The following is a 27772-nucleotide window of genomic DNA, read 5'->3' as shown; positions in this document are numbered from 1 at the left end:
TTTCATCCTCTTGCAATAAAATATTTCCACATTCATCACCGGACACAACAAAAATCACAATCACATACCGTTCTTGTTTTTTCATATTAGAGTGTAAAACAAGTGAATTAAAGTCGTTGCAGTTCAGAGGCTTTTTAAAGCTGCCACTGCTAAAGGCAAAGTTCAAACATGTCCAAAGTTCCCCAAACCACAGTAAGAGTTTCCTGAGTGTCATCCATAAATAAAATAAAAATAGTTATACCCAAATGAGAGTTTTCTTTTTTCTTTAACCAGTCATCGTCTCTTTATTGTCCTCCATCTTTCCCTGGTCATTAGTATGGCCACTTGACCAAAGCTTTCCAGCATGTCCATTTGGATCTGTAATGCTTCAGCTCTAAGCTGCCGAGTCTGATAACAGGGAGGGGACCAGAGGTCACCTAATGGGCAGACTGGGGGGTCAAGAGAAACTCCATTGCTGGAAGGGATCTGCAGCATTACAGTGGTCCATCTGAACCTGAGCCCCTCTCAGCTGTAAGCACCTCCCACTGCTTGGATTCTTCAGAAGACTTTCCTGAAACAAAACAAGAAGAAAAAGTCATATGAAAGCTCAGCTTAGTGCATTAATGCACTTAAGAGTTGTATGTATTCAATGTATACAAAAACAGATTTGACATTCTGTTCTCCTTTTCATGAGAAACCCTGGCACCTTATGCTGCAGCTAGTGACGCTAGCTTAGCATGCGCACACTTCTGGAGTTAGGCAGATAACGAATTATTTTGCTATTTTCTTAAAGTGTACGAAAGTTAAAACCTAACGTTTTTCTGGTTTTAATTGTTGCACCGTGTTTTCCTGAGCGACCTTGCTAGACAGCTGCTATCTGGGCAGGAATGAAGTCAGTCTGGATGAGCCCAAGACTGCAAACCTTTGAAGGCTGCTTACAGCTAATGTCTAGACTAGAGGAAAGTCACGTAGACTGATTTTCTAATGCCCGCTCTGCAGAAAAAGAGAAAATCATTACAGCCTTGAACAATAAAAAATGTTGGTTTCTTCAGATAGTTTTAGTGATCTTTGAAAAACATTTAAAGTGTAACATGTATCTAGGATTGCAGTGGATAGTTGAGGACTTTGCAGATGTAAGCGACAGATGCTACTTATTCTCCTTACTGTCTAGGAAAACAAAAAAAATGATATCAGTGTAGGGGCATTCTGCAAATCATGGGTAAATTGAGCTGTAAATGTTTCTAATTTTTCCTTAACTGCTTCCTAAATACATCTTAAAAATTGGGGCACAAGATATTATAGCAAATGTTAGAGTTCATTAAATGTCGGAATGTTGTGGACGTTTTCCCATTTCACATTTTATCAGAGTATCATTTTAAACAATTTTGAAGAAATTAGGTAAAAAGAGACCTTATAAAAGTTAAAGCTCCATTTGAATGAACCTTATTTTACAAAACATATAGATGTAAATGTTTGTTACTGCTCATAATGCCGTGTTGAACTGCAGTCAGGATGTGAAGCGTCGCTCACCTCTGTAAAGACCCATTCCTGCTGAGGTGACAAACTGGTCCCCCTCCCCTTCAGCTGGCACAACTCAATCTTCACTGGTTCTGACTGATCGTTGGCATGGAGACACAGCTGCTTCCCGATGTTGTGACGCAGCTCTTTGTGGGACGAATACTCAAAGTACTACAAATACAATCATCTAGTTAGAACCAACCAAAATAGATAACATCCAATCATCTTCAAATCTTTTTTTTTTTCCATTTCCTGCTAGTAAATGAGAGTTCCTGTACCTGGTTTCCTCCCATGTTGTGACACTGGTACATGATCACAGCTTTACCCCCCTGGTTGTTCTCGCCAACATCCAGGCAGGTTCCAGATCCAGAGTTTCTGATCTGAGACAAACATGGACAAGAATCAAGGAGAACGCAAACTGAGCAGTGCATCTAACATAGTTTATCACATTGTTGGTGCTCAGAAAATCAACTCACTGATCCAAATTTTTCTGGCTTTAGGTCAGGAATGAAGATCTCTGGGTAGATGGTGTTCAGGTACCAGGTGAAGTTCTTGCACTGAAGCCTGTTCCTCAGGTTGAGGCGATCAGAGATGTCTCCATATTTATGCTATTGTAAAAAAAAAAAAAGATTTGTGGTCAAAACATGACGATGCAGCTTGATGGTGCATTAGAATTAGAAGACATACCTCACTGGCCATCACTGCAGCGTTGTGGTTGCGCCTATAGAAGATCTTCTTAAAATCATCCATCCAGACTTCAGCCAGGCGCACCTGGTTGCGAGTGATGACCTCAGTGCCCTTGGGGAAGGTGTGTGGACTTTTGGTGCGGAAAACGTGGCCCACCACCGAGCAGGGAATGATCTCCAGCTGACCCCCACACTGCCACACCTTCACACATAAATGTTTGCAGAAAATGTCAAGGTAACTTAATGATTAATGTGGACAATTGGGAGAGGAGGGTGGGACAGATAAGAGAGACTGACCCTGAAGGACATTTCCACATTTTCCCCGCCCCAGATCTCCATCTTGTCATCATATGTTCCGATGTGCTCAAAGTACTTCTTTGAGATTGAGAAAAGGCCTCCGGCAAAAGTAGGTGTTCTGAAATTTTCATGAGCAGATCCAAAGGCTTTAGGTGTTTAAATGATTCAGAACTTTAAAGAGCGAAAACAACATGATCCATCTTACTTTACAGGGTAGGTCTCGTCCTTGCGCAGCCTCTTTGCCTCCTCGGGTATCGGCTCCCAGCCGAACGTGAGGCTCCAGTCGAAGTTTCCTCGGTTGTACGCCCGGTTGGTGGCCACGGGTTTGTTGAACTGAAAGGAGTTCAGGTCAATGGTGGTGATCTCTGGGCTGACTACGGCGGTGGGTTCTTCAACTATCCGAGCCAGAAGAGGCTCCAACCAACCGTGAAAACACTCACCTGACCATGAAAAAAGGGAAAGAAAAGACTTACATTTTTCTACAAATGCCCTTTTGCACAAACTAGTGTACTTTTCTGGTGGCAACCCAGGAATTTACTATCATGTATTTTTAGAATATATCATAGTAACAATTATTAACTTTTATGAATTTCACAAAACAAGAATTGGGTTCGAAATTATGGTGATTTTCTTTAACTCACAACGGGTCAAAGTGATGCATACAAACTCTAATACACTTCTTAGTGTGTTGCAGAGAAACCAAAGACTTCTTGTAGCTGTCAATGAGGTTCCTTTAACCTTTCTTCCCATCAAAAATAAGAATATTTTGTTTAAATTGGTTGATTTCCTGTGAGGCCCTCACTTCAATATAATTGATTTATTTCCAAAAGTATTCCAGAGGCTTAATGTTAGCCTCCTGAATTCATCCAATCAAAACCAGCTTTGATTTGTGTGTGAAAGGATGGAGACAATGGTTTCAACCATCTGACCAAGACTTTCAAGTTGAGATAAAAATAAATTGGTTAAGATGTTCAGGAGCTACCAAGGCTTCAATTTATGGGACTAAAAACTTTTATGCTTCAGTCTCCTGCAGAAATTTGTAGCTGCCCACATGGAGAAGCTGAAGTTCTTCTTGGTAAATGTTTGGTCATCCAACAACACAAAGATTGACAAATAACAACAAGAATGTTTGGAGGAGTCATTGTGAGGATGTCATAACTGTGAAGCATGGTGATGACAGCAATATGCTAAAGTTCTATTTTTCTGCCATTGGTGCTAAGTATTGCACAAAGTGGACAGGATAATGAAAAGCATTCTATAACGTTGCCTCAGATCTACACCCAGATGGCTGTAAACTTGTGTTTAAACGGTGGCTCTGAATTTAAATGAACTCTAAGTATCTGACAAAGAGAACATGGTAGAAACAAGCGTGTGTAGGTATTTTTGTTACAGACATTGATCCAAACATTAGAGGGTATTGTAGTTACATTTTTATATATTTGAAATCCTGTTATATATTAGCAGTAAATTCAAATTTGTGCACCCAGTTCTTGCTTTGAAAAATCTGTAAAGACAGCACTACTAAGATTATGTACATTTATTGCAACTCTACTATCAACAATGTCGATTTAGGATTCAAGTTTATGCCAGATATTTAAAGCTCAACCACTTTGTTTCACGGTATCTGTTACTGTCATTTCAGGCAACTGTATGCAACCCAACACACTGGCTGCGACTTGTGCATCGCAGCCAACCGCATTGTGTGTGGCGGTTTCCTTACAGTGCGCATCAAGGAAGGTGAGCACTTCAGCTGTAGCAATGCTGGCTCCCAGCAGCCTGGCTGTTATGAGGCCTTTCCTCTCTGGCTGCCTGACAACACGGACGATCTTAAACTGCTCCACAAACAACTCCAGCTTCTTCTTCAGGTGGTCTGTAAGATACAAAACATGTGTTAGAACAGCGAAGTTACGATGCACATCAGTTGTGGCACATGAGCGACAAGCCTTCAGTCTAAAAATACCTGCTGTATGATTGAACACCTCACTGACGAGAAGACGTAAAAGTCAAACATTCATCAGGCTTAGACCAACAAAAGCAACGAAGTGGAAACACGTCTGGTAAAAGTGGGTCAAACTTCCCCTCTGAAAGCTTTTGTGGCCACAATAAACGGCACATATTTCTCAGCGTCAGGCTGAGCAAACTGCGCAGCCACAAGTAACAAAGTTCTGCAGCAGAGAGCTGAAGCTCTAGCAACTAAAAAGAGAAGTCGGAGTAAAGGAGGAAATGTCTGTGTGCAGCTGGGAGGAAAAGAGTGATAGATTATTTCTTAATAAATAAGGCAACATTTATTAGCAAATAACAGATCATCAGGTTGCAACCTGATGACACTTTGTATCATTTACATGAATAACTTGTTTTTATATGCGCTTTGAAAAAGTATTCATGTCACTTTAATGATCAGGTTTTATGTGATAAATCAAAATAAAGTAGAACATAATTGTAGAGTAGAAGCAAAATTATGCATGGGTTTAAAATTGCTTAATAAAATTTTTTAGCAGCTTATAGAGTCTCTCCCTCTTTTATAATGCATTAAACCCTAAACCTTCTTTATGAACAGATGAATAATTTTGCAAATAACTATATGTACAAAACGATAAAAAAGGCATCATTTTTAGTATTTGATGCAGTGGATGAAATCATATGAATCCTGAAGGTAATAAAATTAACATGACACAAATATAAAAAGAATCAACTTTAAAGGCAAAAGTACTTGCTACATACTTGCACCGTCTCTCAAACAATAAAAAGACAGTGATGTGTTAGAAATTTTTTGTGTCTTTCAAATTTCTTTGGTTTAGCACTTTGTATCATTTACGAGAAAAAAAAGACAAACCTGATTGTTAAATTAATCACACAAAAAGGCTAAAAGTTCAAGTTTTCAAGAAAGTCACACATCCAACTCAAATCAGAAATAACATCCCATCTCGTTTTATGTTTTACATTCACAGTTTCATAAAATTCTTAATACATTTCATGTATTTAGTGGAAGGTCCTTTTCATTTTCTTCTATTGTAAGCAAGTTCTCACATGGTGTATTACAGTTCACTTAACAGAGGAGCAATGTCAGCTAATAATCATCTACTGTCAAATACTGTATAACGTTACACATCCCCACTAGATATTCCAGTTTTTTTTCCCCAACATTTCTTTGATTGTCTTCTCCTTTTTTGTATAGACTGCACTTTAACCCGGCTCTATCTGAACAAATACAGCAGAAAATTAGCTTGCAATTGGTACGCACTTTTTTATATTATTATTATTCTCCAAAAACTGCAGGCTTTACAAAGAATTGTACTGCAAATATAGCCACTGTTTTAACACCCAGCCGGATGTGGATTTGTTTAAAATGGTAGTTATTTGTAAAGGAGATTCAGGAGCTTTAAAACAAGCAGGCGAACAAATGTTTTCAAAAGCACCCACTATGAGATTGAATGAACAAATTATTAAAAAAAAAAAAGACATGCTGATGGAGATACAGAAAGAAATACAGAGAAACAGAAAGACAGGACAAAAAGGAAAAAACAAAGAAATAGAAAGAAACACCCTGATTCTTTCCTCCATCTCTAGAAGGTTTGCATTATTTAGACACAGACTTATTTTCATAGCAATATGCATTTCATATGATCATCAGCAGCATGTTTCTGTCCATTTAAGTTGAACAAGAATATTTACTTTAACAAAGAAAATTTGTCACTTGTGTCTAAAAAGGTCAATATGTTCCTTTTTAGACATAAGTGCCCTGGCCCTCGAATTTGAATTTGCAGCACCTATCTTCAGTAAAACACAAATTCTTGTTGCGCTGCTGTGACACAGTCGTTTTCTTCCAAATCTCTCTCACTTCGAGTCCCAATTATTTGGACAACCTGTTTGCTACAGAGTGAGTCAGCTGCTGAAATCCTAAGTAAACATGATTCTGGGTCACCTTTCACAGCGCAAGAAGGCAGTTGATTTGATAGGATCTCAGACAATTAATGATACTGTTTAAATAGCCGCACACAACCGGATCCTGGGTGGATTTTGTTTCCTCCTCCAGCGTTTTGTTTGTTGGACAGCTAAACATGAGGACCGTTAATGCAGGAGGAAAACAAAACAATATGCTTTTCTTGCACTCAACTGCAACACCAAAAATCAAAGTCGTTATCGTCCAAAGACAAAGCAGGATACCCAAAGATGATAAAGCTCATGACACTGATATTAGCTGCATTTTCATTGTAAATGCAACACACTGTTTTTCAAGAAACAGAGTAAGGATTGACCTGAGGACCTTATCTATGCGTTGGCATCACATTTGAAGTGGGCTGATGTGTTTATGTTAAAGATCTAAGTCCCATTTTTATTGGAAGTAGATGGGAATAAATGGGATAATGCAGCATGCTTCAGTAAACATAACATAGGCCTACTGACTATATTATGGTTAGTTGCAGTTATTTTTAAGGAAAATGTGATTTCGCAGTCTTTCTTCACAAAAATTCACAATTTGGACCTGATTACACTAAATACGACAGAGGAACTGGACACACATTTTGTGACTGCATTAACCAGAACAAGGTCAAAATAAGTAAATATCTGCAATATTAATATATGAATTACATTATGCTTATGAGTTATTCTACTGTTCTGTGAGAATAGCTGAAAATGCAGATGTTAGCAGAGTTCTCAAAACATCTGCAGCTTTAGCAGAAGATGTGTTCAGGATAAGACCATGTCTAAAAAAGACAACTGTGTGTTTGTGGCAAAAACACAGGGTAATGGTCAATATTCTGAGAAATCATTTACCTTTAAAGAAAACTTTAAATGAACCTAATATCTCCATGGTAAAGGATGACAAACCCCAGACAATGTGAACAAATAAAAGTAATAATAAAATCTAATCAGCAATTCCTAATTGGAATATATGCTGTCCCTGATGTCAACCTAAGTGCTTAAAGAACACTGATACTAAAATCACGCAGCAAAATTGAATTAAAATCAGTACACAACATCTTACAAGTTGCATATGATGTCATTCTGCCATTTAGTTTACTCAGTAATCAGTTCCTGTAGTCTAAATTTTACCTCATCTGTGACAGATATCTATCCTAGTAAAGAGGTTTTAAAATAAATGTCTTCGCACATACAACTTCAGTTTTCAGTAGATATAGTTTATAATATGCTTGACATTTTCAAGCAGCTGCAGTTAGTGGGACAAAACTAGAAAAACGTCTCTTTCTGTAGTTTCTCCCCCACACAGTAAACTATTTGAGAACAGTGAAAAGAAAGTGCAGCACTCAACACAGCCTCTCTTTAGCTAAATATTATTGTAAAAGTAAAATAAAGAAATAAAATAAAATTAAAAAAACATTGACAAAAAGGTTGCAAAGCAAAAACGTAGCTATGCTCTAAAACAGCAGCCTACAAACAGTAAGTTTAAGCTTTATGTACTAAATTAAATAGGTGTAATAACTTTTTAAGCTTTCTAAAAAATGGCAGCACAGAGGCTACGTTTAGCTAGTAACTCTGTCTTCTGGCACCTCTGCATTAGATCGACAGTTTTTGTCCCTGTTGTTTCTGGGCCACTTCTGCTCAGTAAAAACTAATAACATTTGAAGAGGAGAATGAATTATTGACTGAGGTGCAGTTCTGGATTATTTCCTGTGTAAAAATGTGAATTTGCACTGTGGGTTTGCTGCAGTACCCCTCAGACTGACATTTACTTTCCACTCCGTTCCCATTTGCTCATCTTCCACGTGTTTCACTATTACCTGCAGTGCTGGCATCGTCAACCAAGATGATCTCCTTCAGCATGATGGCGGGAGATGTGTGCAGGACGCTGTAGACCGTCCTGAGGAGCGTGGACCAGGCCTCGTTGTGGAAGACAATGATGACACTGGTGGTGGGCAGAGGAGGGCAGTGAAGAAACTTCCTGTCCACACACCTGGAGAAAGAGTAGGAGGCATATCTGATGAATTGAAAGTCACACAAGGTTTCTTACATCAACACATAGGAGACGAGTGTTTTCAGATATTCAGTGTTTTCATAGTTGTAGTTTGAAATGTATTAGCGAAGCGCATCATGAAAAGTAGTTTTGGCATCCTGCAAAAGGAAACGTAACGTCTACACGCAGTCTTGGTGTGTAGATGTGAGCCTGGGAGTATTTACTCTGACATGTCGGTCTCTGTTATTGCACACTGAGAAGTTTAGCAACATGGGCTTACTAAGCCCTGGAGATTATTAAGAAAAATTGTGAAAATGTGTGTAAATCATTGACCTGTGTCAGCACGGCTCTCTCTGAGATTGAGACAGAGCTGTATCCTCTTATGTCTACATGTCAACACCGCTGTTGGCGCAACAGCAATTAGTACAGCCACTAAAAGATTAGCTTAAAGACTTCAGCTTACTCCGGCGGTCTTGTGTCATCCCCGAGATTGCGGCTGAGCGAGATCCGATCGCTGGCAAACTGGTTGAAGCAATGCCGTGTCATGCCCTCCTCCTTCTCCTTCTCCTCCTCAGGTGTCATGTTGTCCTTCACAAACGCTCTCCCGTCAGCCCCATGGCTTTGAGGGTCCTGCGGCGGTCTCTCCAGGTGAGGTTTGAGCTCAGCCTGAGAGTAAAATCCGGAGGGGCATTTAACGTCCTCCGTGGGCTGCACCTGCATTGGCGGGGGCTGCGGAGCTCCGATCTGGAAGCCTATGTTGTTCACAGCATTCCGCACCATGACCATAACCTCGTCCCGTTTGTGGGCCAGGTCTTGTAGCCAGGGGTCTCCGGAGTTTGAGGAGCCAACGTCCCTCTGGAGAACCACCAGGATCACCATAAAAAGAGTTCCCCCGAGGAGGACTAGCTTCAGAGGAGAGAGACGCCGGCGTATCAGACGCATGTTTCAGATCGGCCGATCCCTTGGAGCCTGTGAAACAGGAAAGCACAGAAATTCTCTTGAGTTTTCCTCCTTGGCAACTGCTAAAGGCCACCACTTACATCAAGGCCTTTCAACGACATGCTCTCCTGTTACCATTACCTGCTTTCTACCTGGTATATATTCACTAACCTTTTTCTGGATGAAACCAAAGATGTCAAAGCAGGAGAAGGGAAAAAAAAAGAAACAAAAAAAAAAACCATTCAAACCGGTTTGTGCGTTTCAGCAAGTGTCACAGCAGCTGGTGATCCAGTCAACCCTGCTCCTCCTCCTCCTCCCTCCTGGTCTCTTCAGGAAACAGTCCCAGAGGGCGAGCACGGAGAGCAGGGAGGTGGTGAGAGTGAACAAACATACCACACCTCTCAGCAAACACCTGAACTCACCTTCTCTGTGGCCATAGTTTGCCAGGACCCACGTGGCAGCAGGTGAGGCTCACCCTAAGGCTCCCACACCAGTTAATAAGTGACACGCACTTGTTGTTTTTAATCGCACCAGGCGAATCCACCTCATTGCCTAATGACTTGCTGTCATTTGCAACAGGAACTAAGATCTGCTACGTGGAGCGTGACATAACTTCAACCAGCTTTTGTACAATAGCAGCCTGTTTCCTGCTGAGTGAAACAGGATATATCACTGCAAAGTAGGACATGTGGATGTCCTCTGGTGATCACTGTCCAAGAGAAGACTCACTCTTACTTGGTCATAATTAATTTAATGTATTCTCGGGCCAGCCAGGCTTTGTAATTGATTCAGGGGGACACTTCAGTGTTCAAGAAAAGGCCGTTTAAAGTCTGGTCTGAGCTGTCTAAGGCGCAAAGGCAACCCTTGCACTTCAATGACAAAATTAAACTACTTCTATGAGTTGAGATATACAGTATCTGACTTTACTGTATGTGGCAACAGTTTAATCTGTTTTGTTTTGTTTTCCCCAGGAACTTAAAGATACTCTACAGATTCAGCACCTTGTGGTCTATAAGATATTAATAGATAAAAAAAAAAGACAGACTTTTTCGCTCTTAAGGTTTCATAGCTAAAATGAAAGAGGAAGAGTTGATGGAAAGTGCCCTGCTTTCAGTGACTGCTCGGTGACAGATCATAGAGCAGCTTCTACTTGCCACGCTTTACTGTCAAATGTGACAGTAAAGCGTCATATTTGACATATAAAGCGTCATATAAAGCGTCAGACAGAGAACCGGGTTTTCTTATCGATAGCAATCGGGGATCATTACACCTATGAAGTTTATAAAACAAATAAATGTCGCCACTTACTGTCATGAAAAGAGCAAGCTGTCCACACCTGCTCTCTGCTTGACGAGGTACTCCTCCTCGGTTTGTGCGTTAAGCTGCCAGATCAGCAGCCACGGTTCTTCTCACCGACTTTGTAGATGACAGCCAACCGGTCTCCTGTCTGTTGTTTTCGGCTCATGAGCAGGTGCCATTTTTACAAGATAATAATTAGTTGAAGTGAGTCCCCTGCTGGTGGATTGCGTCCAGAACCGCAGAGCATCACATGGCAGAAGTCACATAGTCAGTGAGTCATAATAAGAATAAGTATCAGGTTTCTTAATTTGAAACTCATATACGACAGTAAATCCAGACTGATATTTACCAAGAATGTATTCCTGTTAATTTGAAGTTATTCTTTAGATTAATGAAGTTAAGTTTCTCAGTTAATTTGAGTTCTGCGTAAAAACCATCTAAACAAAAAAACAGACTTAAAAAATGAAATAAAGATGATTATAAATGGACACTTCTGATTACAGAGCCATTACAGATTGTGCATCCAAGCCTATTAGGGTAAAGTTGAGTGTAAGGAAGAAGTGTAAGGGTGGAAATGTCCACAAGGAATCCGGCAGAGGCAATCCTAGTCTGTCTGTAGCATTGTCTCTATAGGAGATCAAAAGTTACACAACATAGTTATGGACTTAGTTTTTGTCTATTTTAAGAAACAGGGACTCAGATATTTCAGATTGCATAGACCCTTATCACCAAAGAGACATGTGAATCTAAACAAAGGAAGTGAAATATTTCCCACAGTGTGACAAAGTGGTCAGTGCCTTTATTGTAGGAGTCAAGAATGCAGATTTCTTTTCATTTTAATGGCCTGCTAAAACCAACATTTAGAAATAAGTTGAACTGTATCAACAGCCTGGAGGCTTTCTACAGATCTTCCAATGTGTTTCTTTGGGTTTTGGTGGCTTTTCTGTCCAGTTCTTGTAGCTGACATTGTTGACAAGTTGTGCCTATTTAAACTTTGAGGAACCTGGAGGAATAAAGAAGACGTCTCACAGCAACCACTTAGAAAACATTGAAGTTTTAAAGCTATTTTTAATGGAGGAGTTTGTGAGAGCAACCTGTCGCCTTGCAATTCAATTTTTAAATTGCAAGGCGATTCAAGGATTACTTTAACATGCATGGAAGAATCAAAGCAACACTCCAGGTATATTTCTGAACAGAGAATAACAATATCACATTGTATAAAGCTCAAAAAGTCAGTTTTACATGACACTCCCCCTTTAGAATTTGAGGTTGAAATTTTAAAATTCAACACACCCACATCAGTGCGTCAGAATATATTAACCAGCGGTGAATATATTACAATGCAAGTCATGTCCCTGTGTTGTGTATCTATCAGAGTGACATTAGTGTTTTTCATCAGGGATTAGGAGGAATTTATGTCACTTAATTAATGTTCACCATAGAGTGCTGTAAGTTAACACTGCAATAAGTTCAAAGTAAATACATTATTCATGCTCAAGCAATTAAATACTCTCTCCTGTATCACCCTCTTGAAACTGTAGACCGTCTTATTCAGAAAAGGAGATGGATGTTTCTCTCGGGTTACTGTCACTCGGTGCAGTCTTGATTGCAGGTTGCTGATTGAGATGAGAGATAACAGAGAGAACACCACGGAGCCGAACTGAGTTACAACGCCATCCACATTTATTGGCAGCCTTGGCAATAATATTAAGCCTTAGAATAAATTAACCTTCTGTAGCAGTTGGAGAAACTCGCTGAAAGAATGATGGGAAAAACAAATATTCAGTGCTGTTAATACTTTGTTCAACATTTTTTGTTTTTTTCATCATGACAGCACTTAAGATTTCATAAAAGGATCTTTTCCTGTTTATAATTGTCTGGATTATTGGGTTGCTTCCTCGGATCTCCTCTTCACCACATGTATCCTGGGCCTGGACATTGAAATGAGATGATTACTTTTGTGTCTTTTGAACTATTTGTAGGTTGATTTAACCACACATTTTTGGTTAGCTATCCTGTTAAAGAACCAGTGACAAACAATTTTCTGTTTCTTGTAGATTTTGCATTTTAAATGTCTCACAATTTCCTGTGTGGTTTTAGAAAAGTCACACAGGAAATCACAGTTCCTCTACTATGCTTAACGGTGTGCATGATGTGCTTTTCCATATATTCACCTTACTGGTTTGTTCAATCTTAGTGTGATATTGCGAAAACACAATGTCGAGTCAAACTCTCAGCTGCCTTTTGCAAACTCTACATGTGTACATATGACCGTGGGATGGAAAATGGTTTTTACCTGGCATTTCTCAGAATAACCTGGTTGGCAATGTAGACAGCTTTAAAGCTGATTCTAGACTCTGTGAACCTAAGATCCCCTTGTTTGATTCAGTTCTCCAATAATGAGGTTTTAGTGATTGTTAACGTTCTTATAATCTTCCTCACTGATGAAAAGAAGCTGGCCTCTTATCCAGCTATAATTTAGACTTTTGGACTGTGCAAGGAATTGTTTTTAAAGATATTTTTCTCTTCAGCACTTGCAGAAGAAAACAGATCTCTGTTGCCAGCCAGCTGCTTAGCGACCAACGGATAACATTCAGCTGGATGTTTGCATGTATTCAGAATGGTCTTGCTTTTCCTGTTTAACTTGTTTCCAACTTTCATATTTGATGGGCTGCTAGCATCGCAGCCAACGGTCTGCTAATATTTGGCAAGGCTGCCAAAGTAATCTGAAAGTTTTGGCCTGAAGGAGGTCCGTCCGGGAGTGTAGTTTGTTAAAGGGGTCAGTACAGCCAATGAACTGAGAAAAAGGCATATCTTAAGCCAATTAAAACAGCATACAGCAACTTTTAAAAACACAGCAGTATGCACACAGGCATTTAATGAGGGGCACTTGTTAAATTTATTATGTAATAGTACTTCTGCTACTACCACTACTGTCTTAGTAAATTACATTCAGACTGAAATAGTTAAAATAGACTTAACACAATTTTAACAAATGACATTGATAAAATTGATTAACTTGCCCCCAATAATCGGGATACTAACTTTGAACGTTGCTACATGAGTACTGAGTAGTAATCAAAAGACCATCAACACTTTGATCAAGTTAAAAATAATGTTACATTTATTTGATAGTTGCAGAAATAGTTAACCAAATAGCTAGCTAGTCTCATTTTTCCAACTTGAATGTATTTTAAGGCATCATACACATCTTTACCAATAGTGCTTATTATTACTTAGAAAGATGCATTATGTAAAACATTTGCTCTTTTCCTTCTTTGTTGTTCTTCATACGTGCAACAACAAAACCATATGAGGCAAGGCAATGGAAAAAAGCTATTTATTGATTTCTTATTCTAGGAAAATCCAACTCTATCTGTAGTTGCACTAATTGAAGATGAGACAGTGTTTACTTGGGTTTTCATAAGGACAGCGAGCAACGAGTGACTGTTTTGCGGCATTTTGGTGCCAAGACAGAAACAGAAGCACATCAACAGAGTATAAAGCTTTTTTAAAATAGAAAATATTCCATCTAAACTGCTGGGCTTCTAATATGGGAATTTGAATAACCAGAATGTATTTTTTTTAATCACCTCGCAGTAGATAAAAATTTTAATTTTTGCATACATTCATTTGATTAATGTTTCAAACAACACTTCTTTCATGGGTGCTTAAACTAGAAATTAGTGTCAAATACTGCTGTGTAAGGTTGTGAATATTGGGCCATGAAGAATGCAAACATTAGTGCTGAATAATATCAAGGCAATATAGAGCAGAAGGAGAATTTCTGCATAAAAATAATCCTGAAGCTGTCAGCAAGTCAGCTTACCTTTAACACAGTTCCAACTAAACCACGCTTATTTCATTTGGAATGAAATCAGTTAATAAATCACAGCCCAGTGAAGGCGCAGAGGGACATGATAATCTTCAAAAGATCAATCTTGACACAAACAATCAGGAATGGACACTCAACTGTAGTGAATAACATAAAACATGATTTGCAGAAAACAGTTTGGCAAGAAAGCATTGTCGTACAGTATCTTAGAAATCTCACAGTGAAAAGTTTTCTGTCTGCCCCTCAACAGAGCGAGCTTCAGAGCTCACACCAGTACACGCAGGACGCAGACACAACTGTAGAAAAATGGTTTATACAATCATTCTTCAGGTCAAACCATTTTTCTGTTTCCTACATCTTCTTCCGGGGCCACAAGGGCCCGACGCTCAGCCGCGTGTTTGAGTGGACCATAAACTAATTGCAGGTTGGAGGGAACAAAGAAAGCCCTGATTAGAAACAGAAAGGTCAGAGCAAAGGTTGCTGTCGTTGCCGTTTTCCTTCTGCGTATCTGTGCATGTGCGCTCTCCTTTGTTAAAAACAGTTCAGAGAAGTTACCGTGGCCTTCGCTCTCTGAAAAAGAGGAACAATATAGCTTATATAGTTTATTATAGTGTTGAACGGAATCGTCATTTATTTGTTCTTTGGTTATTCTTCTCCTTCATGTTGTCCTTGCATAATTTTCTTCTAAGAAAGATTGCTTAGTTTCTCACAAAAATAAATAATGACTCCAGATGGTATACTTTTACTATTGCTCATAAACACAAGCGTCGCTGCTTCCTTCCTAAGGCCACTGGGATTCATCATTTATCGGGCAGCTCGCGACAAGCCTTCAATCTGAGAATGTGACAAGAAACGGACTCATCTCTCCGACAACCGCATCTTGTCCCCGGCACCCATCGCTGAGCCGAACGCTCAGTCTCTCTGCAGTCCTTGCCGTTTCAGCGCAGTGGGAGTCACCGTGTGGTCAGGCTGCCTCTGTCATTAACTACCCGGCGGGCCACTGGTGAGGAAGTAGGTGGTCATCTCCCCCTTCCCTTTCACCTTGACAAGACCTCGACAGTCCAGCTGGTATCCGTTGTTGGCCAGCACATGGTACAAGTCGGTGGTCACCTTGGAGAAGACATGGGTATGAGCATGTGAGATGTTTAATCAGTGTATTTTCACAGAAGTATCAACCTCTTGAAGATTTCATATTTTGTCATGTTACAACTATAAAACTTGAATGAATATTTTAAACAAGACTTCATCTTCTTTTTGCCCCTCCATCTCTGCAGATCCTCTCGAGTTTCTTGACTCGCTCTCTGATTATCACTCTTCCAGCACAACCTGTCAAATGTGCCCATGTCCAGTCCTCGAGAGCTATTATCCTGCAACTTTTAGATGCTTTACTTATCCAAAAATCCTGAATCAAATGAATGACAGCCTCTGCAGAGCCGAATATGGTTCTGATGAGGAAATTCAGCTATTTGATTAAGGTGTGTTGGAGAAGGGATAAGCTTGTGGTTAGTCCATGCTTGAATGACAAACTGAAAAGCTCTATGTTAGATTTTAAAACTTTTGCCTATTGTTTCAGACCCTAACTTTGCTTTAAACATCTCCATAACTTTATCTCTGACCTACTGTGTTCCTTGGTTTCCATGAGGCTCATTTTTCTGTCATGTTCTCACAATCTCTGAGGCCTTCACAGAATGGCTGAGATTAAATCGCATGCAGGTGGTCTCAATTTACTAATTAGGTAACCTTTGAAGGCAGTTACTTGAAATCGATTTTATGCACAGTAACCCTTTTTAGATTTTTAATTTGAAAACATTTTGAAACCCATGAGTCATTTCTCTTTCCTTTCACATTGCTTTGTGTTGGCCTTTCACATAAGACACAAGTAAAAAGCACCTGAAGTTTGTGGTGGAAACGCTACACAATATGGAAAGTACATACTTTTTACTGCACTGTAAATTATATTATGCACTGATATTTCAAAATGCATTATATTTGTTCAATTATGAATCATTATGCTCAATTACAGTGACACTTTTTATTCAATAAAATGAAATAATTGGATTTCCAATGTTTTTGAGCTATTTCAAATCACCTAGTAGATGATTTTTAATTAAATTACCAGGAAATAGCAATAAATATATATTTAAAAAATTTTTATTTTACAAACTGAAAATGTTCATTTTGTTTTTTTTAGATGCCTTTTGCTTATTTGGTAGTGAAATTAAAATGGTCAAACATTTGGAGCTGCAGTAACACAAACTGTCCTACGGGGTGCAGCAGTGCTCTTCTTTATCTTCCCTATCCCCCTTAGCTCTGCATGTGCATTAAACATTTGAAGATATGCTTCAACATCTGCTAAATGTTTATGATTATGACGTTGACCCATGGCAGCAGCTTTGTCTCCAGGGGAAATTTAAATTTAGCTTTCTGCCTGATCCCAAAGGGACATTCATCGAGGAGCATATCTGCTGGAACACAACATGTCTGGCAGTAACTGAGATTCTTGCAAGATGACACCTCTGCAAATGCATAACATTTTTTAGTGATTATTGTGATTTGCTTCGCGTTGTTTGCACTGAGCATAAACTATATTAACTCTTTGGGCAAGTCTGAGTTTGTGGGGGAAAAAAAACAAAACAAAAAAGAATTATATGTCATTTCATAATGATTTACATATGAATGGACACAAGTGACCCACATTTGTTTAGGAGCAGAGCCTTCATGACTAATTTTCTAAGAATCTGCCAGAGGTGTGGACCTGAATCGCATAACACGAATCTAATGACTTTAGACACAGCTTTATGAAGTCAGGAAAGTGCTTAAAACTTAAATCTGGATTTAAAACAACAAGGACAAAAGAAGAAAAAAATAGTCTTTTGGCTAATTCTAACATAAATGTTAATTAAAGTGCATTGTCGCCCCCAAATAAATTACATTTCAACTTTAAACAAATTGCTTCTGACTTCACTTTAGCTTATTAATATTTACTGTGTGATTCTAGATCTTTTTCATCGATTTTGTTGTTTTTCGGGCAAATAAACTCATTAAGAGACCTTTTGGGAAAGCATTTATTGTTACACTGAGTCAGTGCTTCTCAATTCCAGTTCTCAGGCCCCCCTGCTCTGCATGTTTTAGATGTGCCTCTATTCCAGAACAGCTGATTCAAATGATTGCATGACCATCAAGTGCTGCAGAAACCTGTTGATCACCCATAGATTCAATCCAGCTGTGTAGCAGAAGGGAAACACCTAAAACATGCAGGGCAGGGTGGCCTGAGGACCGGAATTGAGAAACACTGCACTAAGTTAAGTTTGGTTTATGATGTTTTGAAGTTCCTGACTAAACTCCACTCCCAAAAACTGCATGATGACGATGTCCAATGTGACACAACCGCATTTGCAAGACAGTTTTTTGAAAATAGTCACACATTTTCATTGGAGCCATTTAACATCCTTTCTGCTTCCAGCCTCTTTGTGTTTTGTGCCCTGCTGCATCAGCTGTGCTCACACACAGCTTTCAATGCAGGACACTAAAACACAGTTCAGTTCTTGAACTAGAATAGCTGCTTTTTTCGTTTCAAGTTTTGTACACACAATAAAATCGAACTGCACAGGAATATTAATAGCTAAACTATCAATGAGCCATATCAAAACAGAGAATAAACATGCTAAGATTAGCCCAGTACTGCAGGAAACTGCTCAGCAGGAACAAGATGCAAAGAATAACATTTTTTTTGTTGTTGCTGTGGTTGTTGTTTAAAATCCTCAAGCCTCAAGAAATGATAGAATACGAGCAGATCCATTTTGTAATTTTTAGTTTATGTGTACTCGGAACAACTCTGCAACTCTGCAGTTCATACAGATACAGAGATCAGTAGAAAAAGCATCTTTTCTAGTGGTTCATAATCATGTGGCAGAGTAGGAAGCTGGAATAGAACCCACAACTTTCCAACAGCAACAACGACTACACCAACTCTACATGGCAACCTTTTTACTGCGTTATCCTGTGTAGGAGCAGCATGCTGACGCCGTCCTAAAGAAATGTCAGTGGGTACAAAATAGCAAAAATCGCCATAAAAAGAATCTGAGAAAAAACTTCATGGTCCTGAATCCAATACTGACACAATGTAGCATTGTCTTTTTTAACTTCACTCTGAAACCTTTACTAGATTTTCTTTTCTTTCTTATCTCACCAAAACGTTTTTTTTATGCGTTTTGATTCTTTATTATTTTTTACAACTAAAAACAATTTCAACTAAAATGATAAAAGTGCTGTGACATACAAATAAAAACTTTGGAGCAGTTTCTGAACACGATCAACTGCAAACGACGTACCTGTATGTAGTCCGGTACTCCAGTGCTGTCCATTCGGCTGGCCACATTAACTGTGTTTCCCCAGATGTCATACTGGGGTTTCCTGGCGCCAATCACCCCTGCCACAACAGGCCCCATGTTCAACCCTGAGAACGAATCATGCTGCAAGTAAGTTACATTATTAAAAAATATAACAATGCAGCTTGTAATTAACTTATTTTAAGTCTTCTGTGTCTGATTAAATATAAAGAGGGTTTATGTTTCAGGAGCATTTTCGTCTAGCTTCCAAGCGTACCAATCTTCATCTGGAAGTTGTTGAAGGAATGCTCATTGATGTACTTCATCTGCTCTCGAAGCCTCATGGCGTAATCAGCCAGAGCCAGGATGTGTGAGCGGCCCTCTCTGTCGTAGGTGGTGTCGTTGAGGCCCGAAGCTGCCATGTAGGTGGAGCCGATTGTTTTGATTTTCTCCAGCTGACGGAACCGCTCCTCACTGATTATCTGGAGATGAGTGGTAAAGCACAAATTAGGAGAGGGAACCGGAGCTGTTGGTTAAAAAAACCCCAAAGTGTTCACCTCTAACAGGATGTAACTTATTTTTCCTGTATTATTTTATTTGCACCAAAACTTTGGTGGGCTTGGCGGTGCATATTTTACCTCGTCAAAGTCGGCGATGATTTCGTTAAGCAGTCTGAGGCACTCGACCCCCTCATTGTTTGCCTCCAGCTCCACGTAAAACTCGGAGAAGTTGCTGATAGAGGCGAACATGACAGCGACGCACTCACACGACTGGTAGTACAGCTCGTCATTTCGCCGCTCCATCGCAAGAAAGTGGGCGGCCACGTCTTTGGGCAGGATGTTGTGCAGCAGGCGTCGGTTGTAGGCCTGTAACTCCTCCATTTCCTCCTTCTCCTCTGTGGCCTGAGGAGACATGGAGGGAGTTACACTAACAGGATACTCAAATTCTGAAGATTTATTTGTTTTGCTTTGATCGTTCATGACATTTAAGCATACTACAGCAGGTCAGGTGGAAATTCGTGGTGAACTGACATTTGTCCTGGCTTCTCTAGTTTCAGTTCTCGTGAATATTAACAAACACACGATGCTCTTTGTGCTACATATCGGCAAAACATAATTGACTTTTGCAAACTTTAAACACTTCTGCTTTCAGTGTAAAAGTGAAACTTATTTACCTGCAACTTCCAGAGGAAGTCGAGACGTGCGGTGGACTCCACCTGCTGGCCGTGCAAATAGAGAGCCAGAACAAAAACCAGCAGGATTATGGGGGTCATGACCCTGAGGGGCACTTTGGTCATAACCCCCAGGCTGAAAAAAAAAAATACAATTATTAGTTATTTTAATACCTTTGAATAAAAGCAGATATCTACAATGCCATTCAAAACTTTGCATACACCCATCATGTGCATGAATGTTCTAGTAATATTCTGATGCAATATTATTGTAACAATTCCCTCCAAAAATGGCAGTCATACATTTAGTGAGTATATGTAAACACAGCAAGATCTCCCTGTTTTCAGAGGAAAGTAGGGACTTATGTAGACTTCTGATTTGCACTGTGGATATATTATGAATAAAGCTTCTTACCACTGTTCTGCAGTTTCACTGAAACCAGATCTAAGAAAAAGAAAGAGAGTCAGCCCTGCAAACACATGAACCCACTTAAATAAAATGGAGCAAACATAAAAACCATCTTACTGTTGCAGGGAATCATTAACAGGTGGTAATTGCCTGTGGTAAAAATGAGAACATATTCAGAAATAGGACATAACATTCAAAAATAGGACTACTACGTTTTAAACCTTTTTTTTTTTTTTTAGAAAAAAAAGGAAGTAGGTCGAATCTAAGCTAAACTGCAGTCCGGTGACACGTAAGTTTAACCGGTCAAGTTGAAAGTTAGTTTGTAGTCAGCTCAGGACCCTGGCAGCAGACTTACAGATTGTTGGCAATGACCAGCAGGTCAGCGTTGTCAAACAGGGTCACCTGAGGCCACTCCACCAGCAGGAGGAAAACGAGATAGATGAGCAGCATCAGAGCCAGCTTCCCGATGCTGCTGATGTGCAGGAACACGGAGCAGGCCAGCAGGGTCAGCAGTACGCTGTAGCTGAAATACTGCAGCACACAAGCCAGCAAAAAAAAAAAGGAGCAGGAGAAGGATTTAAGCTGGGTATTTGGACAGTTTTCACCTGGAACACCAAACATTCACCCAGAGAATGAAATAGAAACAGCACCAACCTCAGGTAAATGGCAGGGCATCACCTGACTGGAGCACAGAGTCAGGCCATCCTCTGCTGTCCTGGTGAGGTTGTGCAGCAGGCACAGAGTCACTGTTGTGTTCAGTTCCCGTCCTACACAGTCGTACAGTTTCTCTCTGCTGCAGGTAAACTGGAAAGGGAAGACGAAATTTGATCTTAAATGGAGCAGGATGAACAACCGGATGTGCCACCTTTTGGCAGATAAGTCAGTAAAACAAACAAATGATCCACCCTCAACATGTAATATAAATGTATTGAAGTAACTACAATATTAGGAAAATTGCTTTGAAGTTATATCTGTGGGGGCCCAAACTCATTGAACAGAAGTAGAGCTAAAGCCTCTGCAGTGAATAAAACATCACGGTAAAGCGTTTGCTTTCAATGGCGTTTGGAGGAGGGCTTCTGTTTCAGTGTCTTTAGTTGTCCTAAGAGTTTCTCAGCATTTTATTTTTTATATAACATCTCTATGGCAACGTGGCAATAAGGTTGCTGCCAAACAACCTTGTGATATAAACTGAAACGGTTTGTTCCTTTAATGTTATTTAGCTACCTGACAGAGAGTAAATGTTTGTTGATTAATAATAAATTAGATTTTTATTTTATTGATTTTTCTTAATAATAAATCAGTCTTGTGTTTCATTTTAATGCTGAAGTGATTGTTAAGTGGATGTTTTATTTCTTCATATTAATCTAGATAAATGTAGTTTCCCTTGATTGCAAGACTACAGATGATTGCTCTTCTTTTGTTATTTAGTAAAGTTGGTTATATAATAAACTGGTTTTTTTTTTAATCTTATTTTCCTAATCTTTAACAACAAAAGAAAAGGCCAGACTCATGCTTACTGGAAGATTCAATTTTGCTCAATATTCCAATTTTGTTTGAAAAATATGACAATTATATTAAGAATAATTTACATGAGTATAAAAAGTAACCCACTAGAGACATCTGATTTTATAAATGGAGAAAAACTTGAAAAACTCCATAGTGATGATAAATGTGGGACAGAAATATTACATTAAAATGAGAAAAGACTCAATTATCCCTTGTGTTGCAGGTGGGGGTTAAATGGGGATCTGTGTTAAATGTGGAAGGGCTTTGTGGTTTTGGGGTTGACAATAGGAGCGTCTCCTTTGTGAGCATGAAAAGACAACAGACATGATCTAACAAGCTGGAAATAAAACAGAGTGATAGGTCTGTCTGGTGTGGACGCCAGTCAAAACCGCCCTAAATACATCTGGCAGAGTATAAAGTTGATAAGAAAATCTTTATCTAAGCTCACCCTCTTATGTGTCTGTAAACTATAATAAATGTGACAATAAATGCAAGAGTACAAACAGTTTAGGGAAGCTTTATTATTGACACTAATATGTAACTGATTTATTTCTGGATAGAGCGCTAGTGCTTCTTTCTTTTCTTTTGGTATTTCATGTATTGGTGAAGATTCTGATTTTAGTAGGTGTTGCTGTTTTCTGTATTTTTTTCCCCCCATTTCCAGTTTTATTTTAAAATCTGTTTTTTTTTACGTGTTCTGTTTACTCCTTGATTTCTTCTTACTCCTGTTTCTGACTGTTTGTCTTCTTTTCGTTTGATATTTTGAGTCATTCTCATGTTGGATTCCTGCAGCCAATTAACAACCAACAGTCTGCTTCATGTTCACTTATCATGTTACCACCATACAGTAAATATTTTAATTCTGCTCTGTGTCAGATCCTTCTGTCGTCAATCTGCTCTGTACCAGTTTCACTCCTGATATGTTTAGTTCTGAGAGTTTTGGTTCTTTTGTTCCTTTTTAAAAAAAAATCAGTTTGGACCTTTGAGCATCTCCAACATTTTGTTTCTTCTACCTGACTGCCTGCATTTTGGTCGATTCACAATAATCGATTTTGATGTCACCAGATGCAGTTTTCAAAATCCTCTGAAAATATGCTGACATTACAATGGCATCAGAAATGTCAGAAAATTCAAGCTTTCGGCTACATTTTAGAACAAAGTGAGCTTGATCAACAAAAATCAAATCACACTCTAATGAGAGGCAATGGAAAAATTACTGGAGGCTATTTTATTTTTACTAGCTAACATTTTAGGTAAAACTTGAGGGGGGAAAATGAACTAATGATAGTGTACCTGCTGCAAATGAAAATATATTCAATAAGCTCTGCCATAGCATTTTTTGGGAGATCTTCAGGAATTTTCCATACAATATATTGTATTTGCATGTTACAGAAATGCTTGCATAACTATTTTAAACACATCTGTGGTATCTGTGCGCTACTCTGATAATTTATTAAATAACATGCCAATACATTACTAGTACAGTGTTAAGGTACTAGCCTAGAACTGCTACAGTACTAATAGAAATACAGCTTATTTCCTTTTGTGGTTATTTTGAACTTCAATTTCAATACTACTGGAAAATCTCTTCCTTCAATTCTTCATTTAGGTCTCAAAATAATTTTATTTAGATAAAGTTAAGATGGGAATCAGCACTCGGTATACTCAGTTTACACTCTACATTTTCACCCATTTACCTGCAAGGTTCTTGTCTCATTGTGTTTGCTAAGAATTACTGATGACGATTATGAAATTACATCCTGGTGAGAAGCAAAGCAACAATGACCTCAACTCATTTATTCTCATTAGTGAATATTAAAGCTGTAATTTAATATGTTTAGAGAATGATGGTGTCACAAAAATATTCAAAATGATTTTGGGGGGCTGAACGTTGTTTCTAGTCTTAGTTTAGGGAGTGCTACGATTTTAAAGAACCATAATGACAAGGAATATTTGACAGAGAAAGTCCCTGATAAACCCCTGGCCCAATTTAAAGATCCTAGTTACAGTGGCGTATTATGATTAGAAACAGATGCCTGTAATTACAGGCCCCCTTAGGCAAATTGATCTAGTTTGTAGTCTGAATAGTTCTGAATTTCTTCTACTGTCTAGGAAATCGGATTAGAAACATATGTAAGAAAATGTCTGACAGTTTAAAGGAAGATCAGACACATACAAAAGCCACAAAGCCCCTTGTTTACAGTGTGGGCTATGTTTAAATAACATATTTATGCGAAACAACAGTTTCATTACTCAAAAGCAACTCAACAAAGATCCCTGATGCCTACCATATTAGCGAAAGAAGAGATGAAGAGAAGAAGGATGGTGAAGATGCCCACCAGCGTACTGTTTGCCCGAGACTGGATTATTTTCTTGGTGAGTGTCTGGAAGGCAGCTGGGAAGCGCTTCGATATAAAGCGAGGAGAAGATCAGATAAGCGAAAGTTAATATTATGAGTGATGCCAGCTGAAGACATGTAATAAGCACTCTTATCTGGAGCTATCTGGCAGAAGAAGTGGTGAAGGGCTTTGTTTCCTACTTTGAGGCAGGAATAGATGGCACAGATGAAAAGGATGTTGGCGAGGATGATGAAGATGCTAATGTGAAGACCGAGCATAAGTGTTGTTCTGTGGAAGATAAAAAAGCAAGCTCATTAGGACGTACAGCTCTCATTAACCCCTCGTAAGCTAATCAAGAACACATTTCCTGTCCACAATTTGGTATAACTTGGAAGTGCAGTTTGTCAAAGAGAGAACTTACTTTGGGAAAATTATCATCTGAATGAAACAGATGCAGAAGAAGACAAGCAGAGTGCATCCCACGTAACCGCCCAGACGATCATCCACCTTTTTGGAGTACTGTGGATAAAAAGAAAGAAAGAAACAGATAAAAACTTAGCTACTTTCCAACCCAATTCTTTTAGAAAACGTTTTATGGCAGAAAACACCAACCTTTTTCTCTAGGTCGGGTGCCTGAAATGTGAGCAGAAACTTCTTGACGTGATCTTTCCTCAGCTGGTCGATGCTGCGTGCATCGATGGCTCGTGCAAGAAAATCATCCACCTCATCCTCAGAGTTCTGGTTTTCCTGACTGCAGCGGCTATAAAACAAATAATGTGGCATGAACCAATCTATTAGCTTATCTACACAGTTTAGCTTTCAGCTAACTTTGGTTAATCAACTAAACGTTAATATTTAGGAAACATTAACAACTATTTAAGCCAAATGACAATTTTCTCAATATTTCTTATCCTGACATTCCAAGCCATGACTGAATCTTCCTTTTTATGTGTCCTGGCTTGAGCTGCTTTGAACTCTTTTGCCTGATAAACAACATATCATCATGGAAAGTTATTATTACTATACTTGCAGGAAGAAACCTTGAGATTGGCTAAATTTCTGTCTGATTTGGTGTGAGAGGAAGTTTAAGTCCTGGTGGCGCGCGATCTTCAGTACGTTACTCTCAAAGAGCTCCTGTCCAACAAAGGGGCTGAGTTGAGGTTGTGATAAATGTTTACATCCTAAGGTAATTTGTCTAATTTCAGTGAAGCTCAGACTTAGACTTAGACTTGTACTTTATTGATCCCTTGGGAGGACTCCCTCAGGAAATTGAAGTTACCAGCAGCTCCCAGGCAAAAAACAAAGATAACACACAGTAAGTAAAGTGCAAAAGAATACAAAATACAAATTAAATACTGAGGTACACACCAAATGTGAGTAACCAAAACCTTAAATTATGCAAGAAAAACCTTAAATTATGTAAGAAACAAGGAATAAGAATATAGAATATAAGAATATAAGTAAATATAAATACAACACAAAAAAATATAAATATAAGAATTTGGCGGATAGATTGACCAGTGATATCGTATTGCACTATGTGGTTTGACCTGATAAGTATGGAGAAAAATACAAGGGGTCACTACTCCTTCCACTCTCTGTCCTGTGTCACCTCCCCCCCCCCAGTGAGGAATTGTACAGTCTGACGGCATGGGGGATAAAAGAGTTCTTAAATCTATTGGTCCGGCACTTGGGAAGCAGCAGTCTGTCACTGAACTGCTGGACTTCCAGCTTTTCACGTTCTGGACTTTATTGTGTCAGTTGTGTGTTTAAGCCTTCATTAACTGTTTTAGGGGATACATTTGGTGCCCAGGTTGAAACGGAAATTAAGAAACTACAGACATCTAAATCTTGAGCAAAAGAGTCAGCCTGTTCTACCAGGAGAAGTGCTGCAAGTCAGGGAAAAGATTATAAAAGAGACGTCTATCTGCAGCTATACAGCCGATCTCTTTTGCTGAAGATGGCAGAACATGTTCGACCCAAACCATCATTTTGTATTTGTTCTGAACGGAGGCTGATGTGAACGCTGACAGTGTGGTGGTCTGCAGCTTTCTGCCATCTCCCATCCTAATCTTCACTCTTTGTAAGGGAAAAGGTTTTAAAGCTCTTTTAAATTTCCTCTTTTACTCTAGGTGGAAAGAACTGGAACAATGTTCTTTCTGGTAATTAGTTTAATGCTTCACAAGAAATGATGTGGAGTATATTTTTTCTTGACCTTCTGATAGTTATTTGAATATTTTTAGGTTTCTGATCAGTTTAATTCTTATAAAAAAGTTTTCGTCTATTTTGTTGTACATGGCAATTTATCTCTTTGTTTTTGCAATTTTGCATTCTTAATACTTCTTCAAAAACTCTAAGAAATGTAAGAAATCAGCTCTTCTAGTCGACCTATGAGGCGGATTTGATTTAAATAACCAGTGAAACTGTCGGCTTATGAAAAATAAAGTCCTTTAGAGGGGCTGATAGTCGCGACAAATGCATCAGTAGTTCAGAGTTTAGTCTATGTTTGCATCTGAGAAAATGTGTTTGTGGGAGGATTGACCTGTGTTATGACAGGCAGGAAGAACCAGATCCAGTATGGTATTAGTGCTGCGCTGGATCTGACTAAATAAAACTAACAGTAGGCTCCCGAGTGAAAGATCTACACTGACAGTCTGCCAGAAAACCTCTTATAATAAATGCTGCCCTAGCAACAAAAACCGGGAATAAAATACTCACTTTTCTTTGCTGGACGCTGCGTCAATGCCCTGAGAAAAAATTAAAATACAGAGCATAAATAAGAAAGAAAGAAAAAAAAGTCTCAAAATAGAGAAGGAGCAACAGTAAAAGTGAAAAACAGACAGTCTCAGACATCTGCACAGTTAATCCCTGTGAGCGAGTTTGATGTTTTAATTAATGCTCAGAGGCTTCAAATTACACCCTCTTTGCCCCAAGGGCTCAAACCCTCTGAGATAGAAAGGACAGAGGAGGACAGAGAAAGAATGCAGGAATAAAAAGGAAATGAGACTTCAAGATTAAGGAGAGGGTGAGGGAGAAATGGTGAAGAACCAGGAAGCTCCCCTGGAGATCTATTGTGATTTCTGTTTTCTTTTCTGAAATTTCCAGTGGCTCTTTCATGTCGGCACAGAAAGCCTTCAAATTTTTCTCACTTTTTTTTATCCTAAATTTTATTTACAGAGTCTCGTTCAAATATTATAGTTTTAATGAACATATTAGCTTTGACCACGTTAAAATAATCAGTGAACATTAGAGGGACATATTGTTAGTGATTGTAATTTGTTCCATCAACTTAAATAATAATAATAAAACACATAAAGAAAACACTTAATGCTCCTGAAATGTGGAATCTTTTTTCTAGTATTTGATTACTACACTGCATCTTTATGAAATAAAATGAATATATTTTTAATTATAACAGAACACTTTCAAGTAATAATTTTGTGATTCGTTGTTATTTAATGGATTGGCACTTTTTGACTCCCATGGGAAAGGACATTTTTGCCCAAATATGGTCACTCCAGGTGAGGCAGTACTTCTTTACTTCAATGTAGC

General features: G+C 38.9%; 2 protein-coding genes across 5 annotated transcripts in view; both read right to left on the bottom strand.

Moving 5' to 3' along the window:
• Positions 1 to 257: 257 nt before the first annotated feature.
• galnt6 (UDP-N-acetyl-alpha-D-galactosamine:polypeptide N-acetylgalactosaminyltransferase 6 (GalNAc-T6)) lies at positions 258 to 10814 on the bottom strand. Of its 2 annotated transcripts, none has more exons than XM_028043554.1 (11): positions 10642 to 10814; positions 8858 to 9363; positions 8222 to 8394; positions 4201 to 4350; positions 2686 to 2920; positions 2481 to 2598; positions 2185 to 2385; positions 1974 to 2105; positions 1776 to 1877; positions 1510 to 1668; positions 258 to 550 (listed from the first exon to the last, which is right to left on the bottom strand). In XM_028043554.1, exons 2-11 carry the CDS (start codon positions 9334 to 9336, stop codon positions 437 to 439), a joined length of 1863 nt encoding a protein of 620 aa, XP_027899355.1. In that variant the 5' UTR covers positions 9337 to 9363; positions 10642 to 10814; the 3' UTR covers positions 258 to 436. The 2 variants fall into 2 exon arrangements, with proteins under 2 accessions (XP_027899355.1, XP_027899440.1); XM_028043639.1 differs by lacking the exon at positions 10642 to 10814 and adding an exon at positions 9505 to 9617.
• A 1479-nt stretch (positions 10815 to 12293) lies between these two features.
• Positions 12294 to 27772, bottom strand: part of LOC114160600 (adenylate cyclase type 6-like) — a 46949-nt gene continuing 31470 nt past the window's right edge. For all 3 annotated transcript variants that reach the window (XM_028043348.1, XM_028043432.1, XM_028043275.1), the window contains 14 exons: positions 26939 to 26967; positions 24833 to 24980; positions 24642 to 24739; positions 24421 to 24508; positions 24170 to 24286; positions 21030 to 21179; positions 20731 to 20906; positions 20493 to 20525; positions 20382 to 20411; positions 19970 to 20102; positions 19434 to 19697; positions 19073 to 19277; positions 18799 to 18923; positions 12294 to 15577 (listed from right to left, as the gene is read on the bottom strand). In XM_028043348.1, the coding sequence (XP_027899149.1) occupies positions 15449 to 15577; positions 18799 to 18923; positions 19073 to 19277; positions 19434 to 19697; positions 19970 to 20102; positions 20382 to 20411; positions 20493 to 20525; positions 20731 to 20906; positions 21030 to 21179; positions 24170 to 24286; positions 24421 to 24508; positions 24642 to 24739; positions 24833 to 24980; positions 26939 to 26967 (1725 nt within the window). In that variant the 3' untranslated portion in view covers positions 12294 to 15448. The remainder of the gene's footprint in view (positions 15578 to 18798; positions 18924 to 19072; positions 19278 to 19433; positions 19698 to 19969; positions 20103 to 20381; positions 20412 to 20492; positions 20526 to 20730; positions 20907 to 21029; positions 21180 to 24169; positions 24287 to 24420; positions 24509 to 24641; positions 24740 to 24832; positions 24981 to 26938; positions 26968 to 27772) is intronic.

This window comes from Xiphophorus couchianus, chromosome 1, assembly GCF_001444195.1.
Source record: "Xiphophorus couchianus chromosome 1, X_couchianus-1.0, whole genome shotgun sequence".
Classification (NCBI taxonomy): Eukaryota; Metazoa; Chordata; class Actinopteri; order Cyprinodontiformes; family Poeciliidae; genus Xiphophorus; species Xiphophorus couchianus.
Note: the sequence above shows the minus strand (reverse complement) of the source record. Positions and strands in the feature narration are given on the sequence as shown.

Bases quoted from the DNA above. Each gene is read 5' to 3' on its own strand.
- galnt6 (XM_028043554.1), bottom strand. From the start codon at position 9,336: ATGCGTCTGATACGCCGGCGTCTCTCTCCTCTGAAGCTAGTCCTCCTC. The intron at 2,106-2,184 runs GTATGTCTTCTA...TTTTTACAATAG, and splicing joins CTGCAGTGATGGCCAGTGAG to CATAAATATGGAGACATCTC. The intron at 1,669-1,775 runs GTACAGGAACTC...TTGTATTTGTAG, and splicing joins ACAACATGGGAGGAAACCAG to TACTTTGAGTATTCGTCCCA.